The sequence below is a fragment of the Erinaceus europaeus genome, chromosome 10 (assembly GCF_950295315.1).
Source record: "Erinaceus europaeus chromosome 10, mEriEur2.1, whole genome shotgun sequence".
Taxonomy (NCBI): domain Eukaryota; kingdom Metazoa; phylum Chordata; class Mammalia; order Eulipotyphla; family Erinaceidae; genus Erinaceus; species Erinaceus europaeus.
In genome coordinates this window covers 99773615-99797257 of record NC_080171.1, presented here as the reverse complement: position 1 = coordinate 99797257, position 23643 = coordinate 99773615, and the positions used below count along the sequence as shown (strand labels likewise).

The 23643-nt window shown below is 40.9% G+C and overlaps 1 protein-coding gene across 2 annotated transcripts in view; it reads right to left on the bottom strand.

Annotated features, from left to right (window-relative positions):
• The window catches only part of STXBP1 (syntaxin binding protein 1), a 102324-nt gene that overhangs the window by 47773 nt on the left and 30908 nt on the right, over positions 1-23643 (bottom strand). For both annotated transcript variants that reach the window (XM_007528848.3, XM_016190694.2), the window contains exon 2: positions 1853-1902. In XM_007528848.3, the coding sequence (XP_007528910.2) occupies positions 1853-1902 (50 nt within the window). The remainder of the gene's footprint in view (positions 1-1852; positions 1903-23643) is intronic.

Sequence of the window (23643 nt, the reverse complement as noted above, 5' to 3'; positions counted from 1 at the left end):
ACTTTTAAAAAAGGGAGAATGCCACTAGTCTACATAAATAGTACCAAAAGTGAGAACTTCGCTGCAAATATTGATAGGATGGAGCTTTCACTAGCACATGCGCTTTCTGGGAATATATTCTCCCTCAATGTAGAGGGCAAGAGTAAGAATGCTCTAGATCTGGTCTAAAAGCTTCATGTCTTCAATTCTTCAGCTGGATTTCCTATTTCCATCTCGTACACAGTGGAGCGAGAAAACTGGCGACGTAAACAAGGTTATTTTTCTTCTCTAATGATGAAAGCCAAGTTAGCAGGAGTGAGACACAGTGTGAACCGGAAAGTGTTTTGCAGCACCATGGGTGCCAATCGGTTTTCATCTTATGAGGTTTATCTGCAAGATGAGTTTAAAATTCACATGCCCACGAACCAATTACTAATGTGAAGAGTAAGAAAGCAAGAATAAAGAGTTTCTGCTTTGAGTGGTGGAGATGCATGTTTTGGCTAAAATAGTCTCACAAGGCCAGGATGAGACTTCAAGATCTTCCCCTACCATTAGGAAGAGGTAAGACACTGTACCCCTAAACATACAGCCTTATAAGCATAAGTATAAAATCTTAAAAGCTATAAAGCAGAAAGCAAAATTCTCCTATACCAATCAGCATAGTTGTCCCCAAGCACAATGAACTTAAGTTCTCCCGCCTCCATCCTCCTTTTAACATCCTTTAAGTGGGCTTTTGACTGCAGGAAAACATGGGATCAAGCACACAGCCATAAGCCTTTTAACCACAAGGGTGTAAGTTGAAGTAAAATTGGATGCACTCCTGGTCAGTATTAACACCCAGTCCTGGAAAACCAAATGATTCTCATAACACTATCTGGATAGGACAGTATGTCTTCCCACCTCAGAAAACCAGACCATAAGCAGCTGGATTGGCTTGAATATTTGTTTCACATACATTACCAATACTTCTTTGAAGTAATACACAAGCTCACTTCTTTGTCTAATGTAGTTACAACAGGTGGGGATGAAATGAGTTTTTGGGTTTTGATGTTGTTTTTGCCTCCAGGGTTATCACTGGGGCTCCATGCTTTCACTACAAACCACTTTCCTGGCAGCCATTTTTTTTTTTTTGGATAGGACAGAGAGAAATTGAGAGGGGAGGGAAAGACAGAGAGGGAGAAAGACACCTGCAAACCTGTTTCACTGCATGTGAAGCGACCCCCTGCAGGTGGGGAGCTGGGGGTGAAATAAGGGCTTTTCTAGCTGCTCCAGGACAAATGAAGCAACAAGAAGAATCTTCTCTCTTTTTCCCATGGAAAACAAAATAATGTCATCAGTTTTTGCTTTATATAATGGATTCAGGTTAAGAATTTATTGAAATAAGAGAGTTCCCCTGCTACTTTTAGATCACGTAGGCCATCTACCAGATAAGGTTTATACCAAGCAATTTTTTCATTGGGCCACATAAGACAAGGCACAGCAGGAAGCAGTGAGTTAACCGGCTCCCCACCTGCATGGGAGTCCCTTCACAGGCCGTGAAGCAGGTCTGCAGGTGTCGATCTTTCTCTCCCTCTCTCTGCCTTACCCTCCTCTCTTGATTTCTCTCTGTCCTATCCAACAACAACAGCAGCAACAACAATAACAACACGATAACAAAATGCAACAAAAGGGGAAAATTTTTTAAAGTAAATAAATAAAATAATAAATAAAATAAAATAAAATGATAAGGCACAGCAAGCTATCTCTTTTATGTTCTCCAGACACAGCAAAGGTCCTCACTACTGCCCAAGTACTTTGTCCCACCTCTCCCCTTACCTATATTTTCTCCACATCAAATTATCGCTTAAAAGCCACCAGTTGTATGTTTACTTACCTTCCATTCTCCCTTCTTCTTGACCTTCTTTATCACATCATGCATGATTTCTGAAAAAAAGGAGAAAGGAAGGAAGAGAAAGATTGATTTAATGTAAATGGATATCTAGCACCTGTCTAGTAGGTCATTTCCCTCCTTCATAACTTTGTTCTCTGTGCCGAGCAATTTAACCAACGTGTTTATGAGCCATAATCAATCTACCACAGAGTGATCTTCCCATTTCTTTAATTAAAATAACATATCAACCAGGCTAACATGAATAGCATTTTAATGAAATGTAGCTACATTTCCTGCTATAAGACTTTGGTTAGAATAATGACAGTACATTTTAACACCTCTTTAATGGTCTATCCCTCATAGAAGGTAGCTAGATTTTCCTATCTGCTATTGTAACCTGTCTTGAATCATGGCATCCAGGAAAGTCTACTATGCACTTGTAAGAAAGAATAAAAAGGGCAAATAACATCTTAACTTTCTTTTGAAGCTCTGACCTTATTGATTCCTAACAGTCCTGGATCTGAAAACTACTACCTTAAGTGAATAAAAAGCCATGTGGAACAATACTCCAGGACACCTGAGATCCCATAAGATTAAAAAGCAATGTACAGGGAGTCGGGCTGTAGCACAGCGGGTTAAGCGCAGGTGGCGCAAAGCACAAGGACCGGCATAAGGATCCCGGTTCGAACCCCGGCTCCCCACCTACAGGGGAGTTGCTTCATAGGCGGTGAAGCAGGTCTGCAGGTGTCTGTCTTTCTCTCCTCCTCTCTGTCTTCCCCTCCTCTCTCCATTTCTCTCTGTCCTATCCAACAACGACAACAACAATAATAACTCCAACAATAAAAGGGCAACAAAAGGGAATAAATAAATAAAATAAATATTAAAAAAATAATAAATAAAAAGCAATGTACAGAGAATTTGTGTTGTATTTCCATCCCTGAGCATATCCTTGGGATGCTCTCATCCCCAAATATCCTATCTGAAAGCCCCAGTTTCTGTGCACTACATACTAGTCTGCTCAGCCATGGAGACTTAGGAACTATCACTCTTCTCTTTCTGAACCGGTTAAAGAAGTTACAAACTCCTGGCAGAACTCAAAGATGGCAACTGACATGAGCAATTATGTTTCTCAACATTTAGGTCAGTCTGTAAATCACAACGTTTCCTAACTACACTTTCTTCAATATGATATCATAACACTACTTTGCATTTTAAAACTTTATTCTTGCATATAAGAAGAAAGCACACACTCATTTCAGCAAACCTGGAAAATGCAGAAAAGTATGAGTAAGAAAATGCCATGCCCTACTTATATACTTTTAAAAAAGTAAGATCTTCTATAGTCCAGCCAACCTGAAATATATCATTAACACTTCACTTCTGATTAGATGTTTTAAGTACTTTTACACAGTTAAGATCATGCTATGTACATAACTTTGTATTGTGCTTTCTCACTTAACAAATTTATTTCCTTCCAGGTTCAAGCCCTTTGTCTCTACCTGCAGGGGCAGAGCTTTATAAGCCGTTTACGAGGTGTTTACACTGCTACAAGTGTCTCTCTCTTCCTCCCTGTCTCCCTTTTAATCTCAATTTTTCTCTATCCTATCAAATTTTAAAAAATCATATCTAAAAAACAAGTCATTTCCCCTATGTTAATATTAATTCTCTCTAGGGTGTTAAATGCCTGCAATGCAATGTATTCAACAACTGTCCTAGTAGCCATAATAGATTAATGTTTAAGCTTCACAGTGGTGAAAGATTTGGAACAAATATATTCAATAACACAGCACTGCTTAATCCAATTAGGTTACAGTTCCACAGTGGAATATTATGGACTTGTTATAAATAATGATAAAAAATATATCCGTTCATTCACATTTTCTTTCAATAATAGTTGCTGTAACCACTGCAGTCAATAAGTTGAACAACTGAACCTTGATTCTAGTGAAAGAAGCAGATTCTAAATGGAAAGATCAACTAACTAGCCACACCTTTCCATAACCATTCTAAAGTAAATAAAAGTATAAACTATTTAAAAAAAATCAAATCAGGTGTGAAGAGATAGTTTAAAGAGAGGACCAAGGAACTTAGGAAACAAGGACAGAAAGGGAAAACAAAGTGAAATTTGGAATGGGTGTGTTCTTTATCCTTTGCACCAAAGCAAAGGACTCTGGGGAAGGAGGGGAAAGGAAAGAGTGAAGAGGCCATTGGGGGTCATGATGGTGGAAAAGGACCTAAGTTAGGGGTGAGAGTGTTTTGTAGGCAAATATCACAGGGAGATGAGAAATTGTACCCATATTTCAATAAATGTACTATATTACCCCATCCCAATAAAATTATTTTTAAATAAAAGTTATAACAATATTCTATAATTATTTATGTGAATGTGACCCAAATATGATCCCTGGTACCGCATATGACAGAGTAGAGCTCTGATTCTCTATCATAAAATATAATTTTTAATAGCTGAGGTTGAAGTTCATAAGGAATATGGTTTTATTTGAAAAGCAGTAGAAAGCCACAAATGAAGTGATGTAATCTGACATATTGTAGAGAGACTGGAGGGGGCAAAACAGAAGCAGGGAGGAGAGGCAGGAGGCTTTTGCAATCATCCAATCACTACTGATGGCAGTGGAGATGGAAAGAAGTGAGTGGATTTACCTATGGACATCTAATCTTTGACAAAGGTGCCCAGACTATTAAATGGGGAAAGCAGAGTCTCTTCAGCAAATAGTGTTGGAAAAAATGGGTTGAAACATGCAGAAGAATGAAACTATATTTCACCAAATACAAAAGTAAATTCCAAGTGGATCAAGGACTTGGATGTTAGACCACAAACTAGCAGATACTTAGAGGAAAATATTGGCAGAACTCTTTTCCGCATAAATTTTAAAGACATCTTCAATGAAACGAATCCAATTACAAAGAAGACTAAGACAAGCATAAACCTATGGGACTACATCAAATTAAAAAGCTTCTGCACAGCAAAAGAAACTACTACACAAACCAAGAGACCCCTCACAGAATGGGAGATCTTTACATGCCATACATCAGACAAGAGGCTAATAACCAGAATATATAAAGAACTTGCAAATCTCAACAACAAGACAACAAATAACCCCCTCCAAAAATGGGGGAAGGACATGGAGAGAATATTCACCACAGAAGAGATCTAAAAGGCATTTATGATGTTGACAATGAAACAAAAGAAGACAGTGGTGGTGGTGGTGTAGGAGACAGGAGAGATGATTAAAAGACTGAGATCCCTACAGAGGCGTCTACAGCCATACCACCCTGAACACAGTCAGGCCTGGTTAGTACTTGGGTGGGAGATCCCTAGGGAGGGTGAAGAGATGGGATTTGAGGCCAAGGGGAGAGTTTGACTTGGAAAAGAAAACAGGATTTGGAGGCCAGGCAATAGCTCACTTGGTTAAGTACATACATTACCGTGGGTAAGGATCCGGTTTCAAGTCCCCATACCCCACCTGTAAGAGGGAAGCTTTATGAACTGTGATGCAGATCTGAAGGTGTCTCTCTTTTATGTGCCTCCCCTCTCAAATTTTCTGTGTCTTATGAGAAAGAGAGGTAGAGAGAGAGAGAGAGAGAGAGGTAAGAGAGAGAGAGAGAGAGAGAGAGAGAGAGAGAAATGCCAAATCCTGGGAGCTTGTTTTGCTTTTCCCCCAGAGCATTTCTCAGCTCTGGCTAATGGTGTGGGGGCTGAACCTGGGATCTCAGAGCCTCCAGCCTGAGAATCTATTTATTATACAGTCTCTCCTGTCCTCCTTTGATGTTGTTCGTGCTGTTCCTATGTGATATCAGGACCTGAATCTAGGGTCTGAAATAGGGTAGGGCATGCACTTTTATCATCTGAGCTACCTCCTGGACCCACTTACGATTTTTTTTTTTTGCCTCCAGGGTTATTGCCAGGGCTCAGTGCCTGCACCACGAATCCACTGCTCCTGGAGACCATTTTTTTCCCCTTTTGTTGCCCTTGTTTTTTATCATTGTTGTGGTTATTATTATTGTTGTTGTTGTTGCTGTCGTTGGATAGGACAGAGAGAAATCGAGAGGAGGGGAAGACAGGAGGAGAGAAAAACACCTGCAGACCTGCTTCACTGCCTGTGAAGCGACACTCCCCTGCAGGTGGGGAGCCAGGGGTTGGAACCAGGATCTTTATGCCAGTCCTTGTGCTTTATGCCACGTGCACTTAACCTGCTGTGCTACCGCCTGACTCCCCCACTTAAGATTTTTAAAAGCATATATGCAGGGCTGGGTGGTGGCACACCTTGGAGAACACGCATACTATCATGCACAAAGACCCAGGTTCAAGCTCCTAGGCCCTACCTACAAGAGGGAGACTTCATAAGTGGTGAAGCAGTGCTGCAGGTGTCTCTCATTCTCTCTCCCTATGTCCCCTTCTTCAATTTCTTTCTGTCTCTAACAAAATATGTATGTGTATACATAGAAAAAAAGTGAGAGGGCAGGGTAGACAAGCATAATGGTAATGCAAAGAGACTCTCATACTTGAGGCTCCAAAGTCCCCGGCTCAATCCTCCATACTACCACAAACCAAAGCTGAGTCCAGAGCTCTGGTGCAAAAAATTTAAATTAAGTAGAAATAGAAAGAAAGTGAGAAAACCCTATACCAAAATGTTATTTTTGTATAGTAAAACAATGATTAAATGTAATAGCCAATGTGTGCCTTCATATGTACACTCAAGCTGTCTGCACTGAACATGTATTATTTATTATACCAGAAAAAATAAGTCAATAAAAATGTGCCCAGGTCTTTTCTTCTCCCACCCCCAACCTTCTCTTTTTGTAATTTTTTCTGTTAGGAGAGTTTTCTGGATATGGAATAGGCATATAGCTATTCTGGATTCTTGATAAATTATGCTCAATTACTGAATATTTTCCAAAAGCACAATTTATACTTCCATCACTAGGCTGCACTGATCTTCAAGTTAACATCTGAACTAATATTTTAGAGTCTTCTTATTTTAATCTCTGCTAGTATAGATGGACCAGAATTTTAGGAGAACTATGAGCATCCTTAAAACAGAGGAGTCAGATATTCATGCTCTGTAGCCCCAGAGCAAAAAAAAAAAAAAAAGATAATATATTTCACTGTCTTCGTTTGAATTTATTTTATTACTGAGGATGATTTCTTCTCCCCATTATGTACAATTAATTTAAATTCAAGCCACCTTTTGCTAGAGAAAGGCAAAGATATAGTTAGAAAATCAAAACAAGCATCGCACGTACTAAAGACTGGAATAACTGCTACAGCTTCAACACTTCCCACTTGGCTATTCCTAGTTTGAAAATCTTGGGGTATGCATTTGCTGTGGGTATTGTTAACAGCCAGCTCTAATCCTGCCCTACATTTTTTCTAATCCAATACCAAAAAGGAAACAAGGATTAGAGCCCATTTTAGCATTAAGAATCAAGTTGCTTGGGTTATTTCCTAACAGATAATCCCTGGCAATCACGTTTCACCTCCATTAGAAGTTTTCTGTATGTGAAAGGAAGCAATAAAAGTACCAGAAGCTGCTCAGCCACCAGATCTCATTTCTTCAAACCAATCTATAGTCAAAATGCGTGCTCTTCTACCCACCAAGTCTATGTGTTGAGAAGTGGGACAGAAGATGCAAGGGAACTTGGCCTGCCGCAAGCCCAGTGCGTAAGGAAGGAGATTCCTTCTCAGCCACACTTTCTAGGTGCTGTATTGACTCCCAAGGTCACCATGGATGATACCCATGGAGTCAAGAAGTCTGTCTGTCATGAAAAAAACAGCCAACAGTCTCAGATTCAAGGACATCTTGCAATGTACTCAGCACATTAACTGGAGTTTTTTTAAATATATTTTTTAATATTTTATTTATTTTCCCTTTTGTGGCCCTTGTTTTTTATTGTTGTCATAGTTATTATTGTTGTTGTTATTGATGTTGTCAGGACAGAGAGAATGGAGAGAGGAGGGGAAGACAGAGGGGGAGAGAAAGACACCTGCAGGGAGTTGGGCTGTAGCACAGTAGGTTAAGCGCAGGTGGCGCAAAGCACAAGGACCAGCATAAGGATCCTGGTTCAAGCCCTGGCTCCCCACCTGCAGGGGAGTCGCTTCACAGGCGGTGAAGCAGGTCTGCAGGTGTCTATCTTTCTCTCCCCCTCTCTGTCTTCCCCTCCTCTCTCCATTTCTCTCTGTCCTATCCAACAACTACGACAACAATAATAACTACAACAATAAAACAACAAGGGCAACAAAAGGGAATAAAATAAATATTTAAAAAAAAAAAAGAAAGACACCTGCAGATCTGCTTCACCACCTGTGAAGCAACTCCCCTGCAGGTGGGAAGCCAGGGGCTCGAACCAGGATCCTTAAGCCGGTCCTTGCACTTTGTGCCACCTGGGTTTAACCCGCTGCGCTACCACCTGACTCCCTAACTGGAGTCTTAAAGCACATGCTCCAGGAACAGTTGCAGGGGTCCTTCGAGACCTCAGTTTCCCCCAGAAGCCTTCTAGCCCTGGACCCTATCATTGTCCTCTGTAGGGCATGCCAAGACATCTGAAATAACATAACTAGGATTAGATGGGCCAGAATTTTAGGAGAACTATGAGCATCCTTAAACCAGAGAAATCAAATATTCATGCTCTGTAGCCCCAGAGCTCCATGCCACCAGGCACAGACAGATTTCCTCTTTTACCAAGCCAAAGTACAGGAAATTTCCAGAGTCTCTCCAGCTCAAGAGTGGTAGCTATTCTAAAAGGAATCCTCTTGAATAAATCAGTAGTGAAGTAGGTATCATACCACATCCTTTGTGATTAAGGAGAAATTGCCAATGGAAGCATTCAAGTTGACCAGACCAGGTGAAAAATCAGGTCTGAGTATTAACTGGCACTGAACAAGTGTGAAAAGTTTTGAGCTTCAGTTTTTCATCTGCAAATTAAAATTATAATACACTGATGATTTCTTGTGGATATTAATGAGATTAAATGCCTGACACATGTGAGACATTCAGTAAGAGGAACTTACTGTGATGTCAGTGTAAAGATACATTATTCATACAGATGAGGAAATGAGAAAATTATAGTGCATCACTTCCACCAATTGAGATTTTAATATCATGCAAGTACCCTGTTAGATATTACATATACAAATAGAATACCATGTATACATGTTAAACATACTTTTAAAATAACCATAAAATATTTATCTGTGCATTTATTTACTTTAAGATGTATTTACTTATACAGCAGCAAATGCTGGAGAGGTTGTGGGGTCAAAGGAATCCTCCTACACTGCTGGTGGGAATGTAAAGTGGTCCAGCCTCTGTAGAGAACAGTCTGGAGAACTCTCACAAGGCTAGAAATGGACCTACCCTATGATCCTGCAATTCCTCTCTTGAAGATATATCCTAAGGAACCCAACACACCCATCCAAAAAGATCTGTGTACACATATGTTCTTGGCAGCACAATTTGTAATAGCCAAAACCTGGAAGCAGCCCAGGTGTCCAACAACAGATGAGTGGCTGAGCAAGTTGTGGTCTCTATACACAATGGAATACTACTCAGCTATAAAAAATGGTGACTTCACCGTTTTCAGCCGATCTTGGATGGACCTTGAAAAACTCATGTTGAGTGAAATAAGTCAGAAACAGAAGGATGAATATGGGATGATCTCACTCTCAGGCAGCAGTTGAAAAACAAGATCAGAAGAGAAAACACAAGTAGAACCTGAACTGGAATTGGCATATTGCACCAAAGTAAAAGACTCTGGGGTGGGGGTGGGTGGAAGAATACAGGTCCAAGAAGGATGACAGAGGACCTAGTGGGGGGTGTACTGTTACATGAAAAACTGAGAAATGTTTTGCATGTACAAACTATTGTATTTACTGCTGAATGTAAGACATTAATTCCCCAATAAAGAAATTTTAAAAAAGACGTATTTCGTTATTAACATGAGAGCAAGAGGGAGAAAATCAGAGTAACACCTGGCTACCTGCTGTGCTGGGGAGCAAACCTCATGATTTCTAAGACCCATATTCTAGCTACTGTGCCACCTCCCCAGCCACAGTGTTTTCTGTTTTGTTTTGTTTTGTGGTTGTTGTTTTTACCACAGCATGCTCAGTTCTGGCTTCTCATGGTGCAAGGGACTGAACTTGGGACCTCAGAGCTATAGGCATTAAAAGTCTGTTGCACTGGGGCCAGGCAGTGGCACACCTGGTTGAACATACACATTATAGTGCACAAGGACCTGGGTTCAAGCCCCTGGTCCCCACCTGCAGGGGGAAAGCTTCTCTTTCTCTCTCCCTCTTTATTCCCCCTTCCCCTCAATGTCTGTCTCTATTCTATAATAAATAAAGATTTTTTTAAAGTTTGTTGCATTATCAGTGCTGCTATCTCCCAGGCCCTCCACCAAAATTTTTAGATAGCAAACTCTATAGGCATTTCACCAATAACTTTAAAGTTTCTCTGACCACATTAAACATGTGATTATGTTCTAGAATAAGGGCACCAAATGTGCCAATGCTTATGAATCTTGAATGTCAGTATAAAATTGAACAGAACTACTTTATGCCCTACTGAAGAGACAGAGTGGCCTCTACTATCTAAGAAGAGCTATGTTAGTGCCAAAGCATGACTAGGAGCACACTGAAAGCAAAATACATTTACTGTCACAACACCGACACACATGATTATATTTAAATTTTCCCATTATTTAACATTGTTCTGAAAATTTACATAGGCAAGAAAACAAATGAGAAGTATTGATAGTATTGGTAAGATTAATTTTTTTCATAGAAAAGAGAAAGAGATGAGAGCACCATTTATCTCTGGCAGAAACTCAGTGCCAGGGATTGAACCTGAGATTCCTGGCAAGGAGTAAACTGCACTACTGCTGTACCATCTTCCCAGGCCTAAACACTCAAATACTGGGAAGAACCTTAGAGAATATGTGTAGCTAGAGCGTAGGGCTCCTATTTTGGAATTGAGATATTCTCTGCAAAACATAGCCATCTGGAGGGAACAAAGCCACTAAATGGTCACTCCAGAGCGACCAGAAACAGGTCTACACACCTGTCCAAATGCTCTTCCCAATACATGTACCATCCATCTCTCAGGTGACAGCATGAACGACATGCTGAAACTGAATCCAAGCATCTTTATCTGTGTGTTACAACACAGTAGTCACCTTGACACAGCATAGCTGTGTAATTCAGATGGGTTTTGGAGTCACACAGTTAAGGTTCAAATCCCCATTCCTTTATTCATACTTGCAACTTAGGGAAATTTATGAAATATCTCTGCCACACGTTCCATGTAGAAATCAGAATGATCATCTATACTTCATAAAATTATTGTGAAGATTAAACAAGTTAATGTGTAAAAATCATTTAATTCAATGGTTAGAATGGTACTTGACACTATTCACCATCACCACCATCATTTATTTTAAATGATATTTACCTTTCTAATAAGAAAGTCTGACATTGGGACCAGATGGTGACACAACTGGTAGAGTTCACATGTTACCAGTTGCATAACTCTAGGTTCAAAGTCCTGAGTCCCCTCAGGGGGTAATCTTTATGAGCAGAGAAGCAGTGCTACTGATGTCTGTCTTTCTCTCTCCTCTATTTCCCCCTTTCCTCTCAATTTTTCTCTGTCTCTATCCAAAAGTGAAAGAAAAAAGGGAAATAAAAATCATCACAAGGAGCAGGGGATTCATCATGCAGGTATGTAGCCCCAGTGATAATCTTGGTGGCAAAAGAGGAAAGAAGGAAGAAAGGAAGGAAGGAAGGAAGGGAGGGAGGGAGGGAGGGAGGGAGGAAGGAAGGAAGGAAGGAAGGAAGGGAGGGAGGGAGTGAGTTCAATTATTTCCTACTGGTTTCTTTTCTTACTGCTCCTTTATGGAGTTAGAATTTATTTCCTATTTCCCAGTATATGTCTATGCATGAAAAATGGGTGGGGGGATCAAAATAAGGGGAGGGGGAGACAGCATAATGGTTATGCAAATAAACTCTCATGCCTGAGGTTTCTAAGTCCCAGGTTCAATCCTCCACATCAACATAAGCTGAGAGTGCTCTGGTAGAAAGAAAGAAAGAAAGAAAGAAAGAAAGAAAGAAAGAAAGAAAGAAAGAAAGAAAGAAAGAAAGAAAGAAAGAAGGAAAGAAAGAAAGAAAGAAAGAAGAAAGAAGGAAGGGAGGGAGGGAGGGAGGAAGGAAGGAAGGAAGGAAGAAAAAAAACGGCAGGGGGGTTGACTGATTCATTGAAAACCTGCTCTGTCACAATCATCATTCACATTATAGTGTGCTAGGATCCAAGTTCAAGCCTTTGGTCCCCACCTGCAGGAGCAAAACTAAACGAGTGGTGAAGCAGGGCTGCAAGTGTCTCTGTCTCCCTCTCTATTTCTCTCTGCCTCTATCCAATAATAAATAAATAAAAATAGTTTTAAAAAGAAAGAAAGAAAGATCACAATGAATAGGTTAAAAAAGATGCTTGCTACTAAGGTCCTTACAATTGATGGTAAATAAATGGGAGAGACAGGTAGCAAATGTAAAGAGACGAACAAGATCCTTCTATAAAGTGATAAGTGCACTGAAAGTAGATAGCATAATGGTTATGGCAAAGAGACTCTCATGCCTGAGGCTCCAAAGTCCCAGGTTCAATTCCCCCACACCATGAACCAGAGCTGAGTAGTGCTCTCATTAAAACTGAATGAATGAATGAATGAATAAATAGAAAGTGGTAATTACTCAAAGGAATTAAAAAGGGTAAATGAGGGCCAGAGAAACAAGATGACAGTTATGCATAATACCTTCATGACTGAAGCTCTGAGATCCCAGGTTCAATCCCCAATACCACCAATAAGCCAAAACTGAGTGTGTTCTGGTAAAATCATTAAGTAATTAAAAGATTAATGAGCTAGAGTATGAAGACAGCTTGGGAGGTCTTCTGAGGAGAGGAGCAAGAGCCAACCCTGTGAAGATAAGGTGGTTGGGGTGGGGTAGTTTTCTAGGCACCAGAAGAGCAGGTAAGAAGTCTCCAAGTCAGGGTCAAGGATGGGCAGAAAGGAAGCAGTTATGGGGAGATTCAGTGTGTTCAGCGAGGGAGAAAATGACATAAATGTCCCAGGAGAGGTCTCTCTTTGTCTTTAAAGAGAGTCTTACTTGGTCTTTAAAGCAGGAACTACTTTCCAAGGACTCTGAAAGTAACTCACTGTATTCTGCTCCTTGAACACTAAGCCTCATTCATTCACCTTCAAACATGACAACTCCCTCCCTGAACCCTCACTCCCCACCTTGTCTCTGGAATCTGGCATAAAATAATGACATAGCAAATGCCTGCAGAATGAATGAGCCCTAAGTGACATAACTGAGTGGTGTTCCCTGGGAATGAAATGAGCAGTTTTGTTCCCTCTCCGAAACTACCTACATCCCCCTCCCAGTGGGCTGGGACTCTCCTGACACCTTCAGAATTCAGAACTCCTAGTTCACATATCACTTCTTGATTTCAGGAGACTCTTTCACAGGGACTACAGGGGAAAATTCTCTTGATTCTTGAGGACTATAATGGGTAACTATGGCTACTCTGGCACATCCAAGTCTGCAAGTCAGAAGGCTCTGGAAATGTTACTTTTCCTCAGTCAAATCTAGTGATGAGTGTGGTACTGTGTGGATGTATAGATAAAAATGATCAGATCCAAAATGTTAACCAATGTTTGATTAAGATATCACAACCTTAGGCAAAATACTTTTAAAAGTGCATATTAAAGAAAAAAGTTTGGGGTCCAGGTGGTGGCACACCGGGTTAAGCTCACATAGTGCGAAGCACAAGGATCCTGGTTCGAGCCCCTGGCAGGGGGGGGTCACTTCACAAGTGATGAAGCAGGTTTGTGGGTGTCTATCTTTCTCTCCCTCTCTCTGTCTTCCCCTCCTCTCTTGATTTCTCTCTGTCCTACCCAACAGCAATAACAATAACAAAGGCAACAAAAATGGCCTCCAGGAGCAGGGATTGGTAGTGCAAGCACAGAGCACCAGTATTAACCCTATGGGCAAAAGAGAGGGGGGAGGAGAAGGAAAAAAGTTCAACAATTCAGTCTAAGAAAAAAAATGTTCACAGCTCCCGGAGATGAAATGTGGATAGAGCTCCAGACTTGCACACAAGAGGTCTCAAGTTCAACCCCCAGCATGGCATATGCCAAAGTGGTATTCTGATTCTCTTTCCCTCTCCCAATAAATAAGCAAACAAACACATTGTAAAACAAACAAAGGGGGATTGCCCACAACAGTGATTTCTAATATTTCCAGAATATTTACCATATGGAAATCATTGCCCCCATCTTTTACTTTCATCATGTCATTTAAATTCATACAATCCTCAGATTTAAATAATATAATCATTCTCATTTTATTCATTTATTTAGCCAATGAGGTGACTGCTGGGCTTCAGTGCCTATACAGCGAATCCACCACCCCCAAAAGCCAACCAACCTTTTTTTTTTTTTTTAAAGAGAGAGAAATTGAGAGGGAAGAGATAGAGAAGGAGAGAGACACAAGTGCAGTGCTGCCTCACCACTCATGAGGTAGGTGGAGACTGGGGGGTTTGTACCTGGGTCCTTGTGCACGGTAATGTGTGCGCTCAACCAGGAGCACCATCACCTGGCAACATCACTTAATTTTTTATTAATAACTTAAGATTGACTTATAAGATCATAAAAGTACATGGATACAGTTTCAGATTATACCCATCACCAAAGTCCTGTGCAACCCCCCCAACACACTTCCATTTTATAAAGGAGGAAACTGAAGCCCAGAGAAGAATTTAGCAATTGCATAACAAAATGCACAGAACCCCATGAAGCCTGTGCAGATATAAAAAAGAAATTGACAATCAACATCTTGACTTCAAGGAACTTATAGTCTGACTGGAGAAACAAGACGTGTGTGAAGCAGAAGACAAAATCATTAACCCTCCTTCCAAACACACAGTGCTCCTCAAAGAGGGAAAGTGTACTGGTGCAACTACTTTGGAAAACAACCAGGCAGCTCCTCAAATAGCCAGACACAGAGCTGCCATATGATCTAGCAAGTCTACCCCTAGGTCAAGAGAAATGACAACATAGGCCTACACAGGAAAGCAGCGATGGCTCAGTGAGTAAAGCACATGCATTACCAGGAGTGAAGTCTTAAGTTTGATTCCTGGTACCATGTGGGAACACCATGAGCAGCACTAAGGAAATTTCATGAAAGGTGCAATAATGTTCTGGTATTCCTCTCTCTTTCTCTCTTTTCCTCCATTTGTCAAAAATACAGAATGAAAACTGGGTCAGAGTGGTGGTTTACTGGTATTGCCTATGCCTGAGGCTCTGGATTCATTCCCTTGGTGTCTTCAACTGAGGTCACAGGTGCCTGGCTTACTCCTACAAAATTATTTATGGATAAAATGATAAACTTACTGTAAATATATGTGTAAATTGTACTTGGTGAAAGTAAGAGACATAAAAATAGACTATAAATTGTCAGTCACAGTATCAGGTAAGAACAAAGTATCTGGGTGTGTGGTGGAGGGGGAGATAGCATAATGGTTATGCAAAGAGACTCTCATGCCTAAGGCTCCAAAGTTCCAGGTTTAATCACACACACACACACACACACACACACCACCACCACCACCACCACCACCACCACCACCACCACCACCACCATCACCACCACCACCATAAGCCAGAGTGGAGCAGTGCTCTGGTTAAAAAAAGAAAGAAAGAAAAGTAACTGCTGAATGACAATTGCTTAGACTAATTATAAGCCAAGTATGTTCCAATTTAGGTTTGCTTTTTGGGTGGTGGGAGTGGGAGAGAAGGGATGCAGCCAGTTATTTAGAGCACTCACAAGCTTAGAACTAGCAGAGATGGGGAAACACAAAGTTGATTACATTGCCCTTGTAAAGCACACCCAGAGGTTGCATAAGACTCAGATGTCCAGCATTTTAACACCCAATCCTTGGAGTGTGGCCAATAACTGAGAGGAGGGCATGATGACAAATAACTGCCTACTATCTGAGAAACCAAATCTCACTTGGGACCCATAAAAGCATCAGACAGAGTTACTGAAATGACTACTCATGCGCTCTCTCACATGGTATCCTCATTTTTAATCTTATTCCCTCATTGTTTCATGGGGTTTAGAGCCAAAAGGTTAAGGAGCTAGAAAGTCCCTAAAGCAAAGCTTCCTAGACCTTGGGATTTTGATCTAAACTGGACACAATAAAGAAATTAGAAATAGGAAGTCCCGGCCAACTTTTGGTGCAAACTCACCTTCCCTCAGTTCCAAAGGAGACCTATTTTCTCCTTCTAAGATTACCTAGAACATAAAAGTCTTAAAAGAAAAGGCACTATAGTTACCAAAATAAATAGAGAAGACAATTAAAAAATGGAGACACAAAATAATTTATGTCCTATTGAAAGCAATAGCTTACAGTAAATACTAGTTAGTCATACTATTGTTTTGAAACAAAAAGACCTAAGAAAGACAAAAAGTCATGTAGTACTAATCTTCCAGGACAAAAAGTATTACTATGTCCTTATCAACACTGATGAGTAAAAAATTTTCAAAAGAAAGGATTCAAGAAAGAGGATTATTTTTATACTAGATAATGATAAGCATGTAGTGATTTGAGAAACATTTTACATTTTCTAAAGAAAAGAAAAGATAACACATTGCCCTCACACATCAATAGCAGCAGGCCTCATCTGCTCAGGTCTCATTTGGTCTGCCAATCTATATTTGTTCTCTGAAAAAAGGCTTGTCCTCCTTCTAGCACAGAATCTATGACTGCAGTAATTCCTCTCTCAATTGCAAGGGACCAAGAATATCTCGATCCTGGCAGGAATCCAAGATAAAGTCAGCATCTTAAATTGGTAGATGCAACATTTAATGGCTCCAAACCTATTTCTTTTTTTTCCCCCTTTTGTTGCCCTTGTCGTTTTATCATTGTTGTGGTTATTATTATTGTTGTTGTTGGATAGGACAGAGAGAAATGGAGAGAGATGGGGAAGATAGAGACGGGGAGAGGAAGATAGACACCTGCAGACCTACTTCACTGCCTGTGAAGCAACTCCCCTGCAGGTGGGGAGCCAGGGCTCGAACCGGGATCCTTATGCTGGTCCTTGCGTTTTGCGCCATCTGCACATAACCCACTGTGCTACCGCCCGACTCCCCAAACTGTATTTCTTAACTTAAATGGGAGTATTCTAAGGGATAAAAAAAATTAGGGGAAATATAATTTGAAATAGTTATTGTTGGTGGTTGTGGTGGGAGTGGTGAAATGTTCCATGAATCCCAGAAACTCAGTACAAAGGGGACATACGGATCTTCTGGTTCAGTGATTTTCAATGGCAGTGATTCTCTAACACACACACACACACACACACACCATGGAACAATGTCTGAAGACATCTTTGATCTTTGAAAGGCATCTAGAGAGCATAGGAACATGTCAAAATATACTGTACTATACTATACTACACAGCTTCATACAACAAGCAAAACAATACTGCTGAGGTAGTAAAGAAACCCTCATCCAGTCCATTTTATATAAGAAAAGAAAAAACAAGAGGAGGAGGAGGAGGATAAAGGAAGGGAAAATCTGAATGGAAGAGAAATCAAGTGAGTGGTCCATAATAGAGGTAGTAGAAATCATCTTATTTCCAAGTCAAAGACTGTGACTAGCTCAATTTGTCTTATTTGAAGATTTAACCTAATTAAAAAAAAAAAAATCCCTTAGTTCCACATAGCTAGACAAAGTCCCAGGCTTGAGTCCCACCTAGAACCTTCAATATAGTCATTTGAGAGGTATCAAACTGACATAAAGCAAATACCCCAGGGAAACTTCCAGAAGAAGATCCCTCCCCCACCCTGCGCACACACACATGCACGCCTAATTCTAGGAGGGCAACTTCCTTTTCCAAATCCATGGAACTGGTTATAATAACATACAAGGAAAAGAAAACATCCTGTTGGGGTTTGGGCCCAGGATCAAACACAGGAAGAAGGTGGAGCTATAAGATAAAACTACGAAAATAAGTGAGGGGCTGAGTTTGCATTAATTTTCATTGGCTCTGTAGACTGCACGGTTTCTCAAGTTAGTCTTCCATATGAAACAGGAGTCTGCCTTTTATGCTTTAAAATTGCTTGTAGTACCCTAATGCCATCACTATTTGTCTTCCATTTCCTTGCCTCAGCCAGCCCATTTTCCAGTTCATTCTGTAATTTAATATTAGCTATCATTTTTGTTCACTTTTATTTTTATTTGTTCATGCTTGGAAGTTTTTTCTCTCTGTACTACTCATCTTACAGAATCAAGTTTTTTTTAATATTTTATTTATTTATTAATGAGAAACATAGGAGGAGAGAGAAAGAACCAGGCATCACCCTGGTACATGTGCTGCTGGGAATTGAACTCAGGACCTCATGATTGAGTCCAATGCTTTATCCACTGCACCACCTCCCGGACCACCAGAATAAAGTTTTTTCAAAAAGATTTTATTTATCTATGAATGAGAAAGATAGGAGGAGAGAGAGAGGAGGTGGGGGGCGGGGGGAGAAGGAACCAGACATCACTCTGGTTCATGTGCTGTCAGGGATTGAACTTGAGACCTTATCCACTGTGCCATCTCCCTGACCACCAGAAGAAAGTTTTTACCTAAGTCTTTATGCCATGCTTCAATTATTTTTTTTCCTTTATCAAACTTAAAAAAAGATTTATTTATTATGGTGCCAGGAGGTGGCTCACCCACCCAGTTGAATGAGGTTCAAGTCAGGTTTAAGCCCCTAGTCCTCACCTATAGGGGAAAAGCTTCACAAGTGGTGAAGCAGGCGTCCGTCTGTCTGTCTATCTACCTATCACCCCCTTCCTTCTCAAATAAGAGAAAGGGTAAAATGGCCATCAGGAGTTGATGGATTCACTGTGTAGGCACTGATCCCCAGTGATAACCCTGGAGACAATTTTAAAAATAGTAAAAATAAAAACTATTAATTAATGACAGAGGGAGAAAGAGAACTGTGTATCACTACTACACACATGATGCTGGGGATTGAACTAAGGAGCTCATCCTTGAGAGTCTAACACTTTATCCACTGTGCCACCTCCCAGGCCAACTTTATAAATAAAGCTCCTGTGCAGATTTTCTTCTTTTCTGCTTAAGTCACCTAGATTAGAAGCCATTCTCTTCTGATCATCTATTTGTATCAAAATGTGTGGGTGGGAGGTAGCCTATATTCTAAAAAGCCCCCCCCTTTTTTCTAGCAGATTTGATTGTTGCCCTTAAGAGTATGAGTTGAGTGTATATTCTAATATATTATATATATTCTAGTATATTCTAATGGTCTTTAGCTAGACATAAGTGGTAAATGGTGTCTCTGGAAATTGTATAATTTAATGAACAGCTCCATGCTGACCATTCTACTGAGACTGTATATTGGGGTCTCGGAGGGGACGTCCAGGATCAAAAGAAAACAGTCTTGGGCTTTTGTTGTTCCCCTGCTTCAGAGTATGTAAATGAGCTGATTCAGAATTAAAATTTGTTCATTTAGGATGCCCAAATATTTTATTTCTTAATTTTTGGTCATCTTCATCATTCAGGGCAGAATTTTTCAGGTAGAAAGAATAGGACAGAGAGAGAAAGACAAAAAGAAGCTGTCACATCAAAGCTTCCTTCACTGTAGTTGGGGGCCAGGCTCCAACCTGGGTCATGTACACAGCAAAGCAGCACACTATCCAAGGGAGATATTTCTCTAGCCCTCCAAATATTTTAATATTCTGCCTCTGTTTAGCTTTTGTTTTCTTTCCAACTATTCCTAGAACTCAAGGAGACTGTTTCTATTCTCCTATAAGCAAGGTGTGTGTGTGTGTGTGTGTGTGTGTGTGTGTGTGTGTGTGTGTGTGTGTGTGACTTATCATTTTGCTATGTTAAGAAACAAGGGTGTGGTGATCCTTGTCCTCTGGCTGCTGGCCACTCCTCTCCTTCCTTCCTGGAATGTAGTTCTAAAAAATGATAAAGTCTTATTTTAAAATTCTGTGTCTGGGGCCTGGGTGGTGGCACAGTGGATAAAGCATTAGATTTTCAAGCATAAAGTCCTGAGTTAGATCCCCGGCACTACATGTACTGCAATGATATCTGGTTCTTTCTCTCCTCCTATCTTTCTCATTAATAAATAAGTAGCAGATATATATATGCTCCAAGAGGTGGCACAGTGGATAAGGCACTGGACTCTCAAACATGAAATCCTGCGTTCAGCACATGCACCAGAATGATGTTTAATTCTTTCTCTCTTATCTTTCTCATAAATAAATAAAATCTTAAAAGAGATGAAGAAGGAGGAGAGGGAGAAGGGGAGGGAAAAGTAGTAGTAGAAGAGAAGAAGGAGGAGGAGGAGAAGAAGCTGAAACATTAAAAAGAAAATCCTGTGTCAGGGGTTGGGGTAGATAGCATAATGGTTATGTAAAGAGTCTCTTGGGGGTCAGGCAGTAGCGCAGCGGGTTAAGCGCACGTGGCACAAAGCACGAGGACCGGATCCTGGTTCGAGCCCCCGACTCCCCACCTGCAGGGAAGTCACTTCATAGGCGGTGAAGCAGGTCTGCAGGTATCTATTTTTCTCTCCCCCTCTCTGTCTTGCCCTTCTCTCTCTATTTCTCTCTGTCCTATCCAAAAACAACGACATCAATGGCAATGATAATAATAACCACAACAACTATAAAAACAACCAGGGTAACAAAAAGGGAAAAAAATGGTCTCCAGGAGCAGTGGATTCGTGGTGCAGGCACCGAGCCCCAGCAATAACCCTGGAGGCAAAAAAAAAAAAAAAGAATCTCTCATGCCTTCAGATCCAAAGTCCCAGGTTCAGTTCCCCACACCACCATAAACCAGAGCTGAACAGGGCTCTGGTAATAAATAAATAATTTTTAAAAATAATTTTATGGGAGTTGGGCGGTAGCGCAGCGGGTTAAGCACACGTGGTACAAAGCAGCCCCGGCTTCCCACCTGTAGGGGAGTCGCTTCACAAGTGGTGAAGCAAGTCTGCAGGTGTCTATCTTTCTCTCCCCTTCTGTCTTCCCTTCCTCTTTCCATTTCTCTCTGTTCTACCCAACAACGACAACATCAATAACAACAACAATAACTACAACAATAAAAACAACAAAGGCAATAAAAAGGGAAAATGAATAAATAAATATTAAAAAAATAATTTTATACCCATAGACTTATTTTCTATAATAGATGTATGGTTGCTGACTTAACTGACCTAAGAAAATAAAATTCATCAGAAGTGGAATCCTAAACTAGCAGTAGGGAACACTGAAAACCAATCAAATGTACAAAGAAGAATCCTCAACTGCAGCTTCACAAACTGGCAGCACCAGGGACTAGTGGGATTGAAAAGAATGAGAGTGGCATAAGGCATTGGCAGGAAGACGTCTGAGAGGCAGGTACATCCTGGATCCTTCCACCACTTTTCATGACTGAGTGACTGTCCTCCTCCCAATGGGACAGAACATCAAAAGTTCCTCCTCAGAGTGTATATGACAGAGGACCCTGGATAGGGGACCAGTGACACAGCAAAGAGCACGCCATGAGTCTAATACCTCCCCCCCAAAAAATCAAATCTACACAGATTATTGAGAAGCACACCCTATATCCTTTAGCCCTCCTCACCTACCCAAATCCCAGAATTCTGGCAGCCAGATATTTATCTGGCTTAAATAAATAATACTAATTTGTTGCTGAGGAGTTATTCTGATGCAGTCTCTGCCCCCAGGTTTTACTACACTCCCCGAAATCCTAGCAGTGCCCCCTTCAACCAATCCTGGCCCCACACGTCACCTCTGGTTGTCGCCCAATAAAAAGCCCCCTCACCCCCCCCCTGGGCTCTCAGCTCCCCCTCTCTCAGATCTCGCCCCCTTCTCTCCCCCCGTGGTCAGGTAGTGGGGACGGCCATTGCCGGCTGGCCCCACGTGGTCTGAACCAACCCCCCCATCCTATAATAAAGATTTGTGTACCCCTTTGCTCTGGACATCCACTCTCTTCTCCACGGTGCAGCCTGACACCAAACCGCCACAACAACACTAATTATTTTATTATTAATTATTAATAATTAATAATATAATAATAATAATAAATATTTATCTGTGATTAAGAAAAACCTAAAGATACTGACATTAGAGATTCCCAAATAAACAGTCTTATTCCCACCCCCAGACCACTCATTCACAGTACTTGCCTTGCACTCAAACCCAGGGTCTTGTACATACACTCTACTCTAAGCAATATCCCTGGCCTACTTTTTAAAAAAATTTTTATTATCAATATTTATTTATTGGAGACAGCCAGAAATTGAGAGAAATGGGGGAGTAGAGACAGAGAGACACCTACAGTACTGCTTCACCACTCATGAAGCTTTCCCCTGCAAGTGGGGACCGGGCGCTTGAACCTGGGTCCTTGGGCATTGTAACACATGAGCTCAACCTGATACACCACCACCCGGCCCCATTCCTGGCCTGATTTTTATTTTATATTTTCAGGAGAGAACATAGAAAGTGAGAGATATATCAAAGCACCACTCCACCATCACTGGAGTTGCATTTGTCTCTGTCCTTGGTGCTCTTTAGTGATATTAGGAATCAAAATCAAGACCTGATGCACAGAAGGCATGTGGTCTACCCGATGAGTCTCTCCCTGGCCCTGTGTCTCTCATTCTTAATCACAAGCAGACAACCATGACTTGCTACACATCTGAGCAAAGTTTCTACATGGAAAGTAATATAGCAGAAGTAAAACTGGTCAGAAACAAACTGTAAAATTTTCCCAGAGTAAGAAAGTTGAGCTTCACTTGGTGAGGGAGTAGGGGGAGAAGGGTGAGGATTTAAAATAAACAGAAGCATAGCAAAATAAACCTTAGCAAACCTCAAAACAAAAGCACAGCAAATGTCAAAGAGACAGATGATTAGAGAGTACAGCGGGTCAGTTCATGCAGTGGGTCATGCAGTGGAACACCAGCAGAGTGCACAAGAACCCAGCAAGCCCCTAGTCCTCACCTGCAGAGAGGAAGCTTTACCAGCAGTAAAGCGATGCTGCAGGTATCTATCTATCTATCTATCTATCTATCTTCCCCTTCCCTCTCAATTTCTCTGTCTCTAAACATTTGAATAGTAGAAATTCTATTTTTTAATTTTTTTTTAAATAGTAGAAATTTGAGAGTTGGGTAGAAGCACAGTGGGTTAAGCGCATGTGGCACAAGGCGCAAGGACTGGCATAAGGTTCCTGGTTCGAGCCCCCGGCTTCACCCCCCACCTTCAAAGGAGTCACTCACAGGTGGTGAAGCAGGTCTGCAGGTGTCTATCTTTCAATCCCCCCTCTGTCTTCCCCTCCTCTCTCCATTTTTCTCTATCCTATCCAACAACAACGACTTCAATAGCAACGATAATAACTACAACAATAAAAAAAGGGCAACAAAAGGGAAAATAAGTAAATAAAAAATAGTAGAAATTCTAGAAGGAGGAAACTGATGAGAAAAATATCATTAGTGGAATTATTTCTGCTCTCTTAGAGAATGGCCAGGTCCTCAGTCCCAGAGAAAGTCTGAGAAAGCTTATTACCTAAGTTCAAATGTCAAAGCTCCTTAAAGGGTAAACTGAGAGAGAACTCTACAATGCAATCAAAACAGTAAATTGAAAGCAACCCACCTAAGACTGTCTGAGGGAAAGCAACATGTAAAACTCTCAGTATCCCTATGATTGCTTCAA